The sequence below is a fragment of the Parus major genome, chromosome 4 (assembly GCF_001522545.3).
Source record: "Parus major isolate Abel chromosome 4, Parus_major1.1, whole genome shotgun sequence".
NCBI classification, from domain to species: Eukaryota; Metazoa; Chordata; class Aves; order Passeriformes; family Paridae; genus Parus; species Parus major.
The window spans coordinates 24,233,246-24,252,198 of record NC_031771.1 but is presented as its reverse complement, the minus strand read 5'-3'; the positions used below and the strand labels follow the sequence as shown (position 1 = coordinate 24,252,198).

Here is an 18,953-nt window from a genome sequence, read left to right as displayed (position 1 = left end):
GCTCGGGCTGCCCATGCACGTGGCAGCAATCTCCTCATTAAGAAATATAGGGCATTATGTACAAGGCTGTTAACAAAAATGACAAAGTGGTAGATAGATATCCAGCCATGGGCCTCAGGAAGCAGGGGAGTCTAACTCCTGCCTGAGACAACTAAATAAGGTGTGGTGTTAAAAGAAAGGAAAAAAAAACCTAAAGGCAAGAACAAAACAAGCTGCTAAATAAGAGATCAAAATAGAAAACTAAAAAGTGTTATAAAGTGCCACTTGCTTCAGGTGCAGCCTCAGTTTGCACTGCTTTCATAACCTGCAGTGCAGAAAAAGGAAGTGAAACCCAGGGAATTTTGAGATCAGCTGTCTTTACCTCTGAATATATATGAAGAAACAAAGAAAGAAAAGGAACTAACGGATGTGTTCTAAACTTTGAAAAGCCATTTCTTATCAGTTTGTGGAGGATTAGGAATACATGCTGTGATCTTCTCTATCATTTTTAATAATGAGGTGCATCAGTAGCTTTTCAGTTGGACTCTCCTTTCAGCAATGTGGCTTCAGATGTGAGGCATAAGAAAGAATGTTCTTAATCATTGTTTCCCTACTCAAATCTTTAACGTTTTCTTCAGATATTGATATGTTGGAGGAATTTGCTTATTTAAGAACACAGGAAGGAGGGAAAATTCATCTGGAACTGCTGCCAAATCAAGCAATGTTGATCAAGTAAGGATAAAAAAGCATTTACTGTTTTCTCTGGCAAAAAAAAAAGGGAGTATGTTCTGGTTGTCTTTGCTTTCATGTTATCTTCTGGATAGTTTGTCATGTCTTTGAGCTTAAATTCAAGGAGTTCAAACAAGGCCGCGAGTTTCTTTTTCTGACTCTCCTGCCGATCTGTGTATTCTTTTGGGGGGGTTCTTCAGCTTTAACTCCTGCTTTTACAGGACTTTATTTCTGAGTGTGGCATTTGCTTTAGAGTGGTAGATATTTAAGTGATTACAGTTGTGATCTTTCAAGTTGTGCTTTGCAGGAATTCTTCAAATAATTAGGCATGAGTGCAAGGTATTGTTTGTAATTTTGCTGAAGAGTAATGCTGAGCAGAAAGTGCTATTTTGCTTATTTTTTCTATGGAAGACCACTGAATGATGAAATACTTCTGTATAAAATATCAATTAAATTGCACTCCAGCTACACTCCAGTAACCTTTCTGTTTGAATTATCAGGTCATCTTATTCTGCTTAGCTTATTACAACATGCTGAAGCAAATTAATAATTTGGATTAACTTCCTAGGTGTTCTTTCTTACTCCATCTTGACTCAAAACTATCTTCTGCAGGGTTTTAGTGGCAGAATGTTTTGGGTTATCTTGGTTGTTTCTGGGCATTTGTAGTATTTTGCTTCCTAAAAGGGGGACTGTTTAAAGTTTGTTGAAATTTCACTTGGCTATTTACAAACCAGAAGTGGGCTGAAGTTTTCAAAATGGGAGCCTAACGTCAGACAACAGGATCCAAATTTTAACCCGTAAATAGATTTTCCAGAGATCTAGATAACCAACACAAAAATGAGATACTAGGTGTAATTAAAGGAAAAGTAGAAATTCAAATGCTTAATTATATGATGGAGAATTTTTTCTTTTAAGCTCTAGATTTTCAAACTCTTACCCTTGCCATATCTCACTGCTTGTAACCAGCTGTATGAAAACAAGCTTCAGGACATGCTGAACCACATATGGTGTTAAGTAATAAGCTTTCCAGCAAGCTTATGAAGACTCCATCTGGTGACTTCTTACCTGCTGTCTCCATTTCATTGCAGTAGTTCAGCGCTGTTTCTCTTGGCTCTGTTCGATTGGCGTGGCCACAGTTACTTTCTTTCTGACCTCCCCCAGGCAGGAAGGAGGCAGCAAGAAGTGTTTCTAGCAGGACAGAATCTCTCTTTGACCTCCTTTTGATCAGTGATGTTTCCTCAATGACGGAAAGACTTGTAGAAGAGAAGTCAGTTTCTTTGTACTTACTGAGCCAAAACAGTCAAATATCCTGTCCAGCTGGAAAAGCTGAGTACAGAATCCTTTATGTGGCTGTGTAGGGCTGGAAGCACTTCATCAGAGAGCTGATGGAAGGGATAGTTCAGGGCATGGGCCAATGGTTGGAGATGATGTCTACTCCCCTGGTACCACAGATGTTTTTTTAGCTGGACTGTCTGTGAGGCCCAGGGATGGTGTCACCCAGCAGTGTTGACCTGGTTAGCTCACAGCCTCCCCCAGATGGGGTTTTTGATAAAGTGTGCCAGTATAGCCACACATCCTGGGACAATGGTTGGTAGGCTCAGTATCTGCAGACTGCTTACATCTTTCAAAACTATCACCAGTTCTGGTTGGATGAGCTGCTGCACCATCCTCCCATGAATTAGCAGAGACAGCTCAGATGCTGTTCATTCATGCTCAGAAAGACTCTTGAGTTTGACACAACAGGCCAAAGATAAAGCAGTTGTTCCTTTGTCTGATCTTTTCTCAGCATAAATGTAGCAATCCTGCATCTTAATGGATGGGAAATGTATTGCAGATATCATCATATGTCTTTTATAAGGACTGTTTTTTGTTTGATGACTTACAGGGCATTTTCTCCCCAGGTGAATTTCTCATTCTTCTTCCAGTACTTTCTTCTAAGTACTTTAAACTTCAAAGGAAATTATATTCATTTTTCTGAACTCAGTGAAGCAAACTGCAGTGTGCTTTTATAAAAGATGAAGTAAGATCTTGGTAGTCTGCAGACTTACAATTGGGCTCTGCAAAAAAAAAAAAATATATATATATACAGTTTTGTAACCTTTCCTTTGCTGGCATCCACTGTGGGAATGAGAAGGTCTGTGGTTTTGGTTTTAACTGGTGATAAAGCCAGCTCATTCTGTTTGTGGTGTTAACAAGATTTGTTGTATGAGCTTTGAATCCAACACCAGGAAGTGCTTTTGAGCTCCCTTCTAGAGAAACCAAGTTTCACAGTTTATCTGATATTCATGTCAGTAGGGACAGTGTTAACTGGTGAAGCTAAAGAGGAAAAGAGCAATATGCAGGAAATTGCTGCTTAATATCTTGCTCCTCTTTACTTACTGTAAGTAATCTAATCATAGCCTACCTAATTGCATGAACTTGATCTGAAAGCTTTGTCCTTCCTTTTACTCATATTCCCATCATGTCTCCTTGGGGACAGAGAAGGTTGCTTTGAAGTGAAACAAAGTATCTTGAAAGTATAATTTTTTTACTCTGCACATGGCTGTGCTTAGTTCTGACTGCAGATCTTGCAAACAGTAGTGAAGACACAATTGCACAGAATCCTTTTTGCAAACATCTGCTACTCTGGGACCAATAACATCTTGCTGGTCCTTTGTGTTTTCTGCTTCTCACATCCATTCTTGCAAGTACTGGACTTACTCATGCCAAGAACTCTTGAAAAATTATCCCATTTGATTGAATAATTTTTGTGACTATTTTATTTCAGGTTATTGTAGCTGTATTAGAGTGTTAAATGTCCCATCTTTATTTGACATTTATAAGCTCCATGTCTATTAATGAACTATAGATGCTAACCCAAATGCCTACCTGTGAGATCTGAAGGTAGGCACCTAACTCAGAATTACACAAATCTAAGTGCAAGTTGTGCTTCTCTATTATTATCTTGTTCTAGATAGCACACAGAAATCTTGTTTTAGATAGCACACAGAGATAAAAATTTAATTTCCTGGAGAAGACAAACTGTCTTACAGCTAAGACAGCTTTTGGTAGTTAGTTCCTGTGGCCCTGGTCAAAAATAGGAAGTTGCTCTGAGTGGGCATTTATGCTCTGGCATTGTGCCATGCCCTAACAGCTGTTTTTAGATGGAGTTAGAATTTGTGAAGGTGGAAAAGTCCATCAGTGGGCTAATGAAAAGATACTTGGGCAACCTTTAACAAATACTGCCATGTTCTCAACCTGGCCGATACCCGCTGTGCATGCACTCGGCTTGGGCTCAGCAGCCAATCCCTTAACTCCAAGCTGTGGGCTCTCCCAGTTTGCTGACATGCTCTTGCCAGTACTGGAGGGAAGCTGTGGTATCTGCAGCACTCCCATGATTAAATCTTTTCCGACTGACATGCTTCCTTAGAAGAGCTGTGACAGTTCATCATAGTACAACTCTGTACTGGTTTTGCACCTGCTGCTGTCCTTTCTCCTGGTGTAACTGTCCAAAAATATGTGTATGTATTTAGACCACAACTGTAGAACAGCCTTGCAATGAAATCTGGGGATATTTGCATGTTTGATGCTGTTAGAATCCTGCACCCCTTTGGCTGCTCGGTGGTCAAACTGCTGTGTGAGCTCACCCTAGTTTTCTGTGACTCCTTTTTTGGAGAGTTGTTTTGCACCAGAGGGGGAGTTGGTGTGTGGGTGTTTGAATGCTGCTATTTGCTGTTTTTTAAAGGACCTCTAGCCCTCCCATGGGGTTACTGCAGCAGGAATTCATACCTGTGCTACAGCCCAGCATACAGACTGCTGACAGGTACCAAGTGGAAAAACCCTGCTCATAGTGTGCTGTGTTTTGTCAACATGTTCTACTGCCCATGGTTTTCAGAAATTCGTTACTCAATATTTATCTTTTTTTTTTTTTTAATTTCTTCATTTGTGCCTACATTGCCTGGCAAACCATGTTGTTCTATTGTAACATTTATTTTTCTTTTTCCCATAAGTTGCCAGTATCCGTGTCCTTTGAATTTAGTAATCACTATTGAATTTAAACAATAATGTAGAAATCCTCAAAAGTTTTACTGATGTTCAATCATATATTAGCAAGAGCAAAACCCCTTTATTTTCAAGGTCCTGGTTCCTGGATCCATTTGTAGCAACTTTTCTTCATTTAGGTTGTTCTGAATTCTGTTTTGTGTTTTCCATCTGTAATACAACACACATCTTCCAAAGTGCTGCTGGCTCACTCAGGAGCTGTAGGTTGCATATTCTCCTTTAGGCTGTAACTGACCATAGATAGCACTCAGCTGCCAACAGTGTTTAAGATAATAAAGATTGAAAACAGCACTTACCCATAGCCTTTGAATATACTGGAGTGTTTTCAGTGCAGGTTTGCTTCACTTAGCATAGCTTACCAAGGAATTGCCCAGTAGGCTTTGCCTTTTTCATGTGTTGCAAAGGTCTTTACTGTTTTGGCAGAGAAGTCTCTTCTCAAGTGCCAGACTTCTTTATTTACATGAAAGTTGGGTGGTATTGTTGGTGAGGGTAATTCTGAGGTGTTTCCCTTCCTTGTTCCCAGCATCTCTGGATGGGCACAGATGCCCTCACCCTTTATTTTTTATTTTCTTTTCAGTCCTTCAGTAGGCTTGCTGGGTTCTGACCAGCTCTTCCCTTCTTACCCATGACTCAGGACTCATCTCAGCATTAGCATTATGCTTTTCTCTCTAAATTAATTTATACTGGTTCCTTAAGTATTGTTAAGGTTCTCATTTCAGGGCATGTCTTTTTCTCCCCTTCCCAAGTAGGGCTTGCAAGTAGATGTTACAAAGTCTTGATCAATCTTACCCAATTCTGTATCAGTGCTAGTGAAGTGCTTTGGTGCTGCAGAACATTGTATTAAGGTTTAGGAGACCAGCGTGAGGACAAAGAACTGTTCATTAAAATGCCCTTTATAGGGCAATATCCCATAAGTTTCCCCAGCCAGCACTGCTTTAGCTTGCTCAGTAGCTGGACCTTTGTTCTGTTCAAAAGTCCTCAACTTGTGCTCAGAATAATTGTTACCCTTTGCCTGGTGTCTAGTATCTTCCTAAGAGCTGGCTTCTACTGATGCAGACTCACTGGCTTCTGCTGATGCAGCCTGGATTGATTTGGGTTTTGTGAAGTGCTGCTCATTGTGCCTTTCACTAGTCACAGCAATATCAGTGTCCACAGGTTTATAAAGCTCCTTCCTGCACTTTGATATTGGTAGAAGATGTCCTCTGCTCTTTATGGTGGCACCTGTGCTCCAGAGAAAGCAAGTTCATCTTTTCACGCTTCTTTCAACCCCAACCATTTATGGAAGTGATTACAGGGAGGAGGTGGCCTGGGCAGCAAAGGTAGAGAGGAAAAAAAAAATTCCTTTCCCCAAGGAGATCTCTCTACTTGCTGGGTTAAGAGAATAGATTTTCCTGTTATCCAGAACATTGACGTTATTTCACCCTTCAGCAGTCATAGTCAAAGCAGTGAGAATATAGACTCTTTTGCAGCTTCTAACTGTTTAAAGACTTGTAAGCTACTAAACATGATTTTTTTAAAAATAGCATAGCACAGGCTCTTTGACTCTCATTAAATATACTCAGACATGGACCGTAAATATATAGTAAGTGACATGCAGTACCTTTTAAATGACCATAGTTCACTAGATAACCGTGATTTGATTTTGTCTGTCTCTCTTTTCCTTCATGGCTTAAGGCACCACACAGTTACCCGGGGTATAACTAAAGGAGTGAAGGAAGACTTCCGCCTGGCCATGGAGCGCCAGGTCTCGCGCTGTGGGGAAAATCTGATGGTGGTCTTGCATAGGTTCTGCATTAACGAGAAAATACTGCTGCTGCAGACTCTTGCTTGAATGGACTGGATCCTGATGCAGTGTCTTTTGTGGAGAGAGGGGAAGGCTCTTCTTTGTATGAACAAGCAGCATAGCAGTGGAAAATCTCTTGTTCAGAGGGTCAAGAAGTTCCCTGTAAGTTACAGGTACTGCAGTACACAAACACTACTCAAGTGTTTTTTCACTGCTTGGTTTTCTTATGTGAGTAGATCACACTTTAGAAATAAAACTTTGTTTTAGAAGTCTTTGTAATATCCTATTTGTTTGGGGTTTTTTTTTCCATAGCATTATACTAAGGTGTGTGTCATAGTTCTTTCCATCTTTACACATACACAGAGAACATAGCAAGGTATTTCTGGTTTTTTATTAGCAGTAGTTTGGAAATCACAGCACAAGTGAATTTCCTAAATTTCCAAAAACTGTTATTTTACATTGAGTTGGTGTGTTAGGTCTTCCTTCTCAGAAGTATTCTACCTATATTGCTGGTTTTCAGATTCAGTGTCCTTAAGTAAATTCACGTAGAAAGAGAATTGTTTTGATTGAAATTTGGTAATATCCAAGCAATTATACAAAGTCAGTAGGAAATGGCGTTTCTGCACTCCTGGAGTGTAGCACATGAAATCAGACCTTGTCCATGCAAGAGGCGTGTTACACAAAGGCCCAGAACATGCACAGGTGAGCTGCTAAACCTGTAGGAGCAGCCTGCTGATTAATAAGCCAACAGAAGAGATTTTAGGCTTCAGCAGCATCCTAAACCTAAGGGGTTTGGTCAAAGAAATGGGAAGAGTACAGTGAAGCATGATCACCTGAGAGCACCACCAGACTGACACAGAGGTGCCCCAGAGCTTTCCCAGATAGTCACTGGCCAAGGTAAATGTGCCAGTAGCCAGAGGGGACAGGCACGCAAGAGGTGCCAAGGGTACATACAAACCCCAGAGCACCTGAGTTAGGGGGTTCTGTGTCACAGGCAGGGACTGTTACCACGGGCCCTTTCTGATAACCCCTTGCAGCCACCACCCCCATCCCTTGCAGTTCCTTCACTATCAGAGTGTCTTAGACTGCACAACTGTTAGGGTATGTTCAGCTTCTCTGTATGAAGGAGGGGAAATCAGTAAAATATTTACAAAAGACAGAAAACAGAGAGCAACTGTAATACACTAGTAAGTTTTTGCTAAATAGGAAAATACTGTCCCTTAAGTCACATAAAAGTCTTGATGATGACTTCCATGGCACTGTAAACTTGAACTAGTATCCCTTTTTAATAATACAGTGTGAGTAGCAATATTTCGGGCTAATCCACCATATTTCAGGTTAATCCACTTGCCTTGCCTCATCAGAATCTAGGCCTGCTAGACCATGACCACCTCTATCAGATTTTCCAGAATATCCTTCTCCTGTAAAGTATGTATGATATTATGACCCAAAGAGTTGTTGCAGTGAGGTTTTGAGTCAGATGCTCTGCATGGGATTGACTGTCTTGCATCTTCCACTTAAAAGGGAAGTAGTTTGCAAACACTTGGTGTCCAATGTAGACCAGGATTGAGTTCATTCCTGAAAGGAAGCACAGGTTGTACCATCTGAAATAGCAGGTATGGGCTTGCTTCAGAGCAAGCAGGCAGAGGCATGGTAGGATTATAAAAGACTGGCACCAAGGCAACAACAGCTAATGTCATCTGTCCCAAAGATGCTACACACTGTTTTCAAATACGGTCTGAGGGGTTCTCTCTCCCAAGACATTTATTAAAAGAAATACAAATAATCTCTGTGCTAAACTGAAAATACAAACAAATCAGTATGCTGCAGTTATATTAATAATAAGAATAATAACAGTTACTGTTTCCAGGGTGGACAAGTGCCAACCAATCTGGTCAGATCTGCTGCCTTTACAAACAAATGCTGACTGCCCTCCAAAGCTCTGGGGTTTCTGGTAGGAAATAGGTATGATACCCTGCTGTCACTCTGCCTATTTCCCTATCCAGACACCAGGAGACCAAAGCTGCTGAAAGGTCTCCTCTGCTGTGGCTTTGCATTCTCTACTCATGTTTGTTGTGTGCCCAGTGTGGTTAAAACCACAGTGGGATACTTTGGGAAATGTGCTTATCTAAAATCACAGAGACACAACCTACACAGCTGCCCAGGGGATTTCGTCTTCCACATTTTCAGAATCAGTATTAATCTGTTGACAGGCCTTTGAGTTTCCCTCTAGATTACACAAGTCTCAGCAGTCTTTTCCTAAACCAACTTTGAACAGCTGTGGTATTTTGCTTGGTACTAGGCAGCTGTTCACTGGGACCTTGACTTGGTATCAAACTCAGAACAGTCATTAGGCAATAGCAGCTTGCTGCTATAGTGTAATGAACTGATTGTCCCTCTCTCCTAAGTATCTGGTCTCTAATATCCCAGTTCTGTGCAAAGGTTCTGCTCAACTTAATCATTCTGGAATCCTTCAGGTTACCTCGGTCTAAATCCCTACTCTCTTACAGACAACGGAAGCACAGAAAACAAAAGGATAAGTATCAGTGCAGAAAGAATCTGCATAAGGAATATGTCTCCTGATGTGATTTTACTGACCTGGGTATAAAAATGGAGCACCTGACCACCATTTCTTGACATCCACAAGGTAATATATCAGCAATAAGAGGATGAAGGCAAAGCAGCTCATGGTTGTCACATATGATATTGACCTACAAACATTTTCAGTAGAAATAGTAATATTTAGAGAACTATGTGATACAGATCTCAATGTACACAAGGTAAAACATTCCCTGAGCTAAAATAGTGCTTTAACAAAATCATACAAAATGTTCCATCTCTTTGCTTACCATAAGTTCTTGTTTATGGGAATAAACCCTTCTTCTTTAGAACATTTTGTCAAGATAGCAGAAATAATTCCCTGAAATAGAAAGTCAGTAAAGTTTATATAACCACTGCAATATGTTTCAGAAATATTTGCATTGCATTAAAATACATGTCTTTCAAAGAGCTACATAACTATCAGACTTACTGTTACTAGGCCCCATATGATGAACCGACTCATAATTTGTTTGGGCTGGTCTTTGTAGAACAAAGTAATTTTTCCTGCCTTATAAAAAAATACAAAAAAAAAAAATAATGTCCATTAATGTAAGTACATTTCAAGAGGCAGATATATTTTCCACCAGCTACCTGAGCTAGGACAGAGACCATGAATGGGATTTCTATCAGCCAAGTGGCTGAAAGGCTCAAAATGAGGACTCTTTGTAAAGAATGGACACACAAGTGGAAAACATGTAAATGCAACCCTATCAGCAGTAGAGATGCACTTTCTCTCCCTTTCTTACTATGTTCGCTGAGGAAGGGGACAAGCATCTTAATTAGGTAAAGACAATGTATATGGAGCACCCTCTCCCTCAGTAAAGATTGCATGAAGAACAACACCAGAACCAGCCCCAAGAGCTTCTCCACATCATCCCTGGCCTGCTCAGAGCATGTGCTTCTTTTCATATGCCACTAAGGAATGTGTCCTGATAATTCACTCCTCAGTGTCACACTTCTATTGCAAGCCCTGCCTCACAGATATTCCAAATCAATTTTTACCCAGTGCTACATATGGTAACATTCCTTTCCCAGCAGAAGAGTGAGTTCCAGTTCGGTTCACAGCTGCTGCACTGTCAGAAAAGCCAGCAGTGCATCAAAACTGCATCAAAAAGTGCCATATTTAAACAGTTGTGAGCGGTGCGAGCTTTTGGTGTTGGTAACACCAGTATGAACACCTGCATCTCTTTGTCAGGGAAGGTGAGCACACAGCACCTGTGCAAGATGGCTGCACAAGCAGAAAATCAGCAGCAAAGGGGAACAAGTACACCTGCAACTTTTGAAACCCTTACAATGAAGATGTGAAGTTTGTGTGTCTCAGCCTTATTTTCCAACATACAGAGCCAGCCTACTCCCAACATAAGCCCAGCCTTAAAACACCAGTTGGCTATTTTGCAAGCTTCTTGTGTCCATCCCTTACAAAAACTGAGAAGAAGTATCAGTGTACCTAATGCAAGCTACTGCCATATTAGCTTCCACTTTGGCACCCACCTCAGGCTAAGTCATCGTGAAAGCATTGCTCTGAAAAAGGTTGTATTAGAACCCGTCTTAGCCTTAAGTAAAGAAACCCAGTTGCCTCCCCACTTCCAAGTTTCCTTCAAATCTTCCCATTATAGCATGGAGCCAGAAAGAAAAAGAGGTACCTGCAGTCCCAAAAATGCCATAACAATGCTATTTATGGTCCCCAGGATCCCTTCAGGATCATACGGCATCGTCGATTGGTAAGTCACCTTAGAGAGAAAACAGCTGTTACACAGCACCCAAGCAAACAAACTCCTTTATTTTAAATCCTCCTGCATGTATCATTCCCAAGCCACTCCTGACATACTGCAAACAAAAAACTACTTACACCTGAAGAGGGATGCTGATACATATGCTTTTCTCCAAGAAGCAAACGGTCAATGTAACCAGCTGCTCCTCCAGTGCAGTTGGGATACTTTCCGAAGTCCCCAATGCCCCCAGGCCCAAGATAGCCCCTAGGACAGAGGCAGAGAGGTTGTAGCACATAGTGTTGTTACAGTCCAGCTGCACAGCAGCTGGCTCACTGACCCTGCACACCAAAGGCTCAATGTTTTCCCAGGCCAGAGGCACACATAGTTGGCTTTGCAGTGATCATATATTGCTGTACACAGACTTCAGGGAGATTTTAATCCTCTTCTTTAAATAGAAAGGAAGAATGACATCACCTGTATAACACCTTGTACTTTAGTGCCAAAGTAAAGTTCTTTCACATGATGGATGCTTCTTTTAACCCTGCTGGCCTAAAAGCTCTTCCCTTCATTCTTTTCCTATGGCTAAAAAAATGTACCTTCTACTCAGTAGAAGAGAACCAAGCTGATACCCCACATTAAGTTGTCCAAGTGCACAGTCTTACCTAGGACAATCTGGCACTGGTAACAAGAAGGTCAGGCAGAGCCAAATTGTTTCTAACACCAGAATAAAAATCCACTGTGGCCAGTAGGGGAGAATATCTTGCAGAGCAGGGAATCGTCCTTCCTGCATGAAATGGAGAGAGGGGGTGTTATCTGGCAAGTAAAAAAAACCATGCCCTTGGGGACAACCTGTACTTCCTGGCAGGCAGTCTTCTACCCCAGATAAAAGAGGGAGATGTCATTACAAAACTGGGTTCTACCAATAGACCTTTCATTTTCAGAAGCAGTTTCCAGACACTTAGTTATTTGAGGCAAGGGGGGAGAAACAAACCGAAACAAAAGCCCTTAATGTTTTTTAACTTGGAAAATGTCAAAAGGAACTTTGATTCATGAGTAGAACAAAGCCTTTTGGGAAAACAGACTCTAGAAAGGCCAAAACCCAGCACTACTTTCCCCTGCTGTGTAAAAACCTTGCCAAAATTAACTGGACAAAATGCAGACTACAGGATTCAGCATAGATATGCTGTCCCTGGGCTTCCTTGGCAGTGGAAAAGTCATCAAAAGTGTCTTGGAATGCCTGTTTTTAAGCATTATCTGAATGGATTGGTAAAATCCTCAAATACAGTAAAGCTAGATGTGACAAAATGCAGACTGGGACACTGAAGGGTGTACATACCCAATACTGACCCCTGCCAGGTCACACTGCACATCACACAGGTCACACACATTAAGTAAGATGTTTCATGTTTTCATTTCTCATGTGTTCTTTTTGCCCAAACAAGAGCAAAGGCTCCCAAACCCTGCTCCAGTATCCATTCAGTTGCCATCTCCCCACATAACTCACCCAGGTCCCACTATCAGCTCTTGTAAACAGGAGTTCAAGAGAAGCAACCACCAGGTATGTGAATCCCAGCCTCTGGAGCACCCCTGGAATACGCAGATTATCCCAGGACACTGGAAGACATGCAAGCAATGTGAAAGAGGAGCAGACATGGGCTCTGTGGTAAATACAAGAATGACCCTTCAGGGAGAGCTGAGACCCACTGCACCTGCAGGTACAAGGGACACCTCCACTCTGCCATCCCAATTTTCTGTATATCATAATCCCGGAAAAGCCACTAAGACAATCAACCGTGGTTGGTACAAGAGTCTAATAGAGAGAATTGCATCAGTGCAGAACTGAACAGCACTCCACAAGATACCATCAAACTGCTGACACAGTTCTTGCAACAGCCCAGCCAAGGAGGCAGGAACAAGTTACAGCAATGCGAGGAAGACAGCAAGATCCACTCACAAGGTCCAAGGCAGTAATTGGGATTCACAACTATGATTCCCAGCAGGATTAGCACAAAACTCCTCCAAAGGATTTTTCTAAGCACCTTCCACTTGGAACTTCCCCACCTCAGCATGGAGCCCAGTGCCAATGCTATTGATGTCCCCATGATGAACACAAACCTGGAGAACAGAGCAGATGGGAAATGGAGCTGACAGATGTCTCATAACACGTATGAGTAACAGCAAACACTAAAGCTGACAGAGCGTCCTGCATTGGCCCAGCAGAGATGCATGCACTGAGTGAAACTGGGTGATTTTATTTCCTCTTGATTGCTAGGAATTTCCAGGCTACTGAGCTTGCACTATGGGACACTTCTACCTTTTTCATTGGTCAGTTGAAGTAGGGTTGTAACTGCAGTTTGCTCTTTCTCCAGCAATTCATATGCTATCAAAAAATTCCATTACCCAAAATTAAATTACCATCTTCAGATCAGTCAAACACCAGCTTCAAATCTATGTTTCAAATTCAGAACTGACCCTCTCCTCCCCTCTAGATCAGGTTCACAGTCCAGGTCCAGCTCCCTACTCCAACAGAAACCACAGCTGGTGTAGAGAAGCATGTTAGGGGCAGATACTTCCCCATAAGACCATTCTCTGCTTATAGAAATATTAGATTAATTGAAAATTTACTTGGCTCTTTTATCTATGGATACAGACCAGTCCAGCTTTGAATCTTACCAGACTGGCAGCTTTTAACACAGTGGCATGGCATTGAGCTTCTCAGGGATACTGCACTTCCACTGGCAGGGTAGCCCTGGGCCTTGTGTGTGGGAAGAAGGAGGATGTGGGGCACCAAAATCACTTAGCTCTTCTACTGGTTTGTAAGGGTTATGTTGTTATTTTTAGGGGCAGATTCCTATTAACTGTTTAACACAAATACATCCAAATACATTTCCACATAGTGGCAAGGTGCACACAGAGTTCTACTTGCAGTTTTTAATATAAAGAATCACTTCATACAAAAACTATTCTTGAGGAAAACTTACCACGGAAACACCAGATCTGCCACTGTTAATCCTACAGAGAAATATGAAGGAACATGTTATTTACCTTGAACCCTCCTCAAATTTAACAATATTACTGTTGAGTTTCTAGAGGAATTGCAGGCTGCTAGCAAGTATTCATGTCCCAAAAGTCTAAAACATGTTATAAACAAAACCTACATAGAGCTAATCATCTTGTTTCACTGCATTTGGCACTCTACAAGAATAGGGTCAGAACTGATTGCTGTGCCTTGGTAAAGATTTCAGGGATGGGATCCTTGCTATTCTCCACTAGGGCATTACAGTGCTTGACTTCATTACCAATCGAGGCGTTATGTTTTTACAGCACTGAGCAACATCAGCTTGACTGTGGTCACTAAGCTACAGAGAAAGTTAAAGATATGACCCTGTATCACAAATGAAGACGTTACACACAGACTGTGATGTGAAACCATCCTGTCACTGCATGATGAGGAGGACCATACACTGCTTTGCCCATTAACAACCAGCAGATTCCCTGCTGAGGCAAAGCAGCATAGCACCCCAGCTTTTGGCTGAGCAACAGCTCGCTGCAGCAGCTCCATTTCAGCAGCAACACCAACCATTTCTAGACACGGCTGCAGTTAAAACCCAGAGTAACTGTCTCAATTGTACTTTACCATTCCAACTCTCATGTTTGAAGAACCAGTATTTTCCTCCTCCATAGTTAACAAACACCATAATTACAAGAGAGAGCCTAAAAAGACAACAGAACCACGAAGTATCAGATGATGAAAAGCGTATTTATGAACACAAAGTTAATGATTACGACTCCCACTAATGCATTTCTGACTGTGAGATTTGATTTATTTTATTCTTAAAGCAAGATTTCCAAGGTTTCTAGCTTTACCAACCAGTAAGCCATGTTTCAAAAATCATGAATGGTGGTGAACCAAAGCAAGCTCCTTTGCATTGCATTTTCACACTGAACACATTGTTCGTTTGCACCCTCTGCCTCAACTTTAACATTTCCTCAAATTAGAGCAAAGTACAAAAAATCTGAGAATTAAAATCTTGATTAACTTCCAAGTAAAAGAGACCACCTTGAACTGTCCATCTGCTAAATATTGCCATGCACTCTCAAACCACCACTGGAAAAACCTCATTCCCCTTGGAAGAGCTGCTTTTGAGCAAGCTCTTATGCTCACCCTCGGAACGTGTCAAGGGAACGCAGCCGCTGCCGAGAGCCTGTGCTCCACGATTGCGGGGCAGGATCACAGTTAATGGAGTCTGTTGTGTTTGGGGATCCCAGCTCCTTCGGGAACAAACCAGACACATGAAGAGCAAGTCAGCAGCTGCACCAGCTGACTAGGGAAGAAAGGATAGTAAACTGCAAAGTTTCACACACACTCTGTCTTTATTCTCCCTGTCTTCTTTTTGTCTACTTCTAACCTCTCCCCAGCTTCACCACATTACAATAACGTTTGCAGATGCTCCAGACTCTACCTCTGACCAGGTAGAAACAACAATGCAGTGAAATGAGCCTGTGCTTGAGACTCATCAGAGCTGGGTCCCCTCCAAATCAGCCAGAGGCTTGCCAACACTCTGTGTTGTGCTTTGCAACAGAGCTGAGCAGATCCAGTTGCCAGCTCTCAAACAGGACCCGCCCCAACCCATCAGCACTTGTCTGACACCACGGAGAGACTGTTTTGAGAGTTAAACCAGTGGAAAACTAATCCTTTTAAACACAGGAGTGGCTTCTTTGCAACTGAGTTTCCCAAACCACTCTGATCAGACCCAATGACAGCATAAAGAAGGAAACATCACAATATCCCTGTGATAAGAGATGAACTACAAGAATTGATGTAGAGTTCTGCTTCCAAGTCTTGATTCTAGGCAAGTTTGGACCTCTTAGATATGAAGCTGACTCTGGTGAACTATCTACATTCTAGTACAAAATGAGGATCACACAGAAATGCTAGTTCTAGGGGTCCCAGATAAATTCTGACTTCATTCTTTTGCTAAAATTCCTGCTGTGCTGGAAGCAGCCATGAGGACTGTGATTTCCCTTACGCTGACTGTGTCAGAAGGGGACATTTCACCAACACATTTGTTTCAAGGGAACTAATGGGGGCACAAAGCTGTATGTTCAAAACTTGAAAGAGCTTTACAGGGAATCCACTAAACTTGCATGGAAACCCAGTCTAGTACTCTCCATTGACATAAAATTGCCTATCTGACAAGATTTGCTAAGGGGAACACACACAAGGGGAAGATGATTAGTAATAAACAAGTCCCCAGATGTCCAGATAGTGTGTGTTTCTCAGAGATGAAAACACTACAGAACACAAACTAAAGATACTGTGGTCACTCACGGAGTTAATCATACGATCAGTTGCTCTGGGATTCAGTTTCTTGTAAACCCAGTTTCTGATTGGATCAATTCTGAAAATGAGTAACAGTTTAAAACACAAAACAAAGCCAAAGCCAAATTTATAGTTAATGTCACCTTAATAGAAGCTACTTAGCAGCATAAAACAAGTTTGGACAGTTCCCAATTCTGTTTTTACAGCTCACACAGGTAATACTGAGATTCAGCCAGCACCTAGGATCTCAGTTAAGTCCAGCTGTGGAAATACACTGATACAAGCTCATGTTTAGGGGTTTTATTCTCAGGTTGCTTACAGGCCAGGATGACTTACACCATTTAGTAAAGGGTAGAAAGTTGCATTTGTTACATGCACTTTGGTCCCACTGCCTTGGATTACTGATCCAGAGCTAGACAAAGAACAAGGGACACGAGGGTGCAGCAGGGCGTGTGTGAGCTTACAGTGAACATCAGCTGCTCTGCACACAAACTACCAAGGCTGCAAGATATCCCTCAAGTGAAACTGCATCACTCTGCATTTCTTGCCACATGTGCCACAATGTGCACATGGCACCTGATAACAAGATCTGGTCTGCAAGCAGAGCTACAAGTGGGACTCCAAAGCATTACCACGCTATGCTGCATGGTCTTAAACTGGCATGTGCAAGGAGGAAGCTCACTTACTTCATTAGAAGACGCCCAGCAATCAGGATAGCAAGGATCCCCATGTAAACCAGGAAAGCAAAGAGAATAGCTACACGAAAAGAGAAGAACACAACTCTATAAACGATCTAACAAAACCATTCAGTGACCTGGGCTTGTCCAGCTGTGACATCAACATGACACAAAGCCCAACTCACTGATCATCATACCATCTTATCCATGCAATATAAATCCCAGAGGAAAATAAAAACCCACAGTGAAACCCCCAAGCTACCCAACCCATGAGCTGGCTAGTTTCAAAGTGCAACTCAGTGACTCCACATCTCGGCATAAAATGAGCAAAATAAAACCGTGTTGCATCACAAGACACTAGTGAGCAAAGAGTTGATGTGCTGCAATATGTTCTGAAGAAGTAGAGACTTAAAAACAGCCTCAACATGAAGAAGATAGGGGAAAGGGCAATACACCTAGCATTACATTAGCAAGCATGGTGAATTTTTCTTTACAGTTAGGAAACTGGAAGGATTGAAGAATAATATACAGGAAAAGAATGGCATAGACATAGACAAGAGCTTGAAACAGTCCTGGATAAGAGATGAACAAAAAGATCAGGTTTTAAAAGTGCAACAACAAACAAAAATCCAAACGCTGTGTGAATTGTTTCCCATTTTGTGAGAGAAGATAGAGGGAAGAAGAGGGAGGATTCTGTGTACATATATAAACATGAAGAAAAACAGGAACTAATATCTCCCTCCAGACACATACCCACTGATTTTTCTGTACTAATGCCTGCTGCAAAAATGTGGGCAGACGGTACATCATGTGAATAGGCCTGATCCTGGTCAGGGCCTCAAGATGGATGTATAAAACATAAGGAGGCAAGGATGCTGAGAAAGGAGCAAGACTATGACAACTCTTTCAGCACAGCACGAGTGGTTGCACAGGCTTCTTAGGAAGCTGGTTCTAAGAAGTTACATGCAAGTTGTAGAATGAAAGGGAAAAATAGAGTTCTACATACGGAGGTAGCTGTTGATAGGGCCTTCATTGATGATTAGGTCACAAGAAACACTTTGGGTGCTTGTACTTAGGGTCTTTACCACAAGGGAATAATTGCCAAACTCTCCAAAATGATACTGAATCCTGCAAATGATAAAGGAAAGGAAATTTGGTGAGCCACCCCCAGTATATGCAGGTACCACTGCAGCACTTAGGGGAGCTGTAAGCCTGAATGCTTTACGAAAGGCAAGCCAAAAACTTGGACCAACGTTGTGATCCAGCATGGAACTTGCCTCTTCCAAGCATTATTCTCCCCTAGCCCAACACCAATTATTTATCACACATGCACTGCTGTAATTTGTCTTCTTGAACTAGACTCCCTGCAAGAGAAACCAGGTGCTTGCACATGCTGCCTCAGTGAACACCATTTTGTCTCTGCTTGCACCTGGATCCTTTCAGCACAATTCCAAAGTACACCACTGTAACAGCAGTGGGGTGAAGACTGAGCTCTAGGTCTAAATAGTTGGGAAAAATGAGGTGATGAGCCGGCAATGAAGAGGGACATGGCTCCGAGGGAAAAAAACCCCACAAAATGCAACAACAAACCGAACCAACACAAATACAGGACACAGCTCTCCATGTATTCCCTGGGGCTGGGCCACCTACTTGCAGAGATTTCTGTCACCCACAGAGCTGTTGAGCAGCAGGGTGAGTGGATGCTGGGTATCAACCATTACCGACGCCGTGCCTGGTTTTCTGAGGCTCTCGTTGCTTGGTGGGATAAACGCCAGGAGCTGATACAAGCACTGTGGAAGAAGAGGATGAGGGGAGCTCATTAATACCAAAGGAGAGTGAAAGGGGGTTGTGCCTTGCATGGTGGCAAAGACGAGGAAAGATGCCACGGGGCTGGAGCATCTCCTGCTGCGGGAATTCCCTGCGTGCTGCTCGAAGGTAAAACCGAAGCGAAGCGACCTGACGAAGCCACGGGGAGACGCAGGAGAAGCCGAGCAGCCCCGCCGGGGGCCGGGCTGTCAGAAGCGGAGGCCGCGGGGTGTCCCCCGCCCGGCAGAGCCCCTCACCTGGTGGCAGGAGCCGGAGCGGGCGGCGAGGTTCAGGCCCGGGGC

General features: G+C 42.4%; 2 protein-coding genes across 8 annotated transcripts in view; one reads left to right on the top strand and one right to left on the bottom strand.

The window, feature by feature from the left end:
* The window catches only part of INTS10 (integrator complex subunit 10), a 24,047-nt gene extending 14,555 nt beyond the window's left edge, over positions 1 to 9,492 (top strand). For 2 of the 7 annotated variants that reach the window (XM_015625169.3, XM_015625170.2), the window contains exons 16-18: positions 618 to 711; positions 4,433 to 4,510; positions 6,424 to 6,813. In XM_015625169.3, coding sequence (XP_015480655.1) covers positions 618 to 711; positions 4,433 to 4,510; positions 6,424 to 6,580 — 329 coding nt within the window. In that variant the 3' untranslated portion in view covers positions 6,581 to 6,813. Of the gene's footprint in view, positions 1 to 617; positions 712 to 4,432; positions 4,511 to 6,423; positions 6,814 to 8,402; positions 8,498 to 9,042 lie in introns of those variants that run through there. The other 5 variants (XR_004496832.1, XR_004496831.1, XM_015625171.3 and 2 more) reach the window with 5 other exon arrangements.
* Positions 6,905 to 18,854, bottom strand: HGSNAT (heparan-alpha-glucosaminide N-acetyltransferase). Its single transcript, XM_015625173.3, has 16 exons — positions 18,496 to 18,854; positions 17,852 to 17,973; positions 16,855 to 16,924; positions 16,178 to 16,247; positions 15,011 to 15,117; positions 14,483 to 14,559; positions 13,827 to 13,857; positions 12,800 to 12,960; positions 12,350 to 12,459; positions 11,508 to 11,629; positions 10,983 to 11,109; positions 10,777 to 10,863; positions 9,564 to 9,641; positions 9,382 to 9,452; positions 9,131 to 9,243; positions 6,905 to 8,110 (listed from the first exon to the last, which is right to left on the bottom strand). Exons 1-16 carry the CDS (start codon positions 18,702 to 18,704, stop codon positions 7,929 to 7,931), a joined length of 1,737 nt encoding a protein of 578 aa, XP_015480659.1. The 5' UTR covers positions 18,705 to 18,854; the 3' UTR covers positions 6,905 to 7,928.
* Positions 18,855 to 18,953: the final 99 nt, after the last annotated feature.

Bases quoted from the DNA above. Each gene is read 5' to 3' on its own strand.
- HGSNAT (XM_015625173.3), bottom strand. From the start codon at position 18,704: ATGCAAGGCACAACCCCCTTTCACTCTCCTTTGGTATTAATGAGCTCC. The intron at 11,630-12,349 runs GTGAGTTATGTG...CATTTCATGCAG, and splicing joins GAGCTGATAGTGGGACCTGG to GAAGGACGATTCCCTGCTCT. The intron at 9,642-10,776 runs GTACCTCTTTTT...TTTTTTTATAAG, and splicing joins TGGCATTTTTGGGACTGCAG to GCAGGAAAAATTACTTTGTT.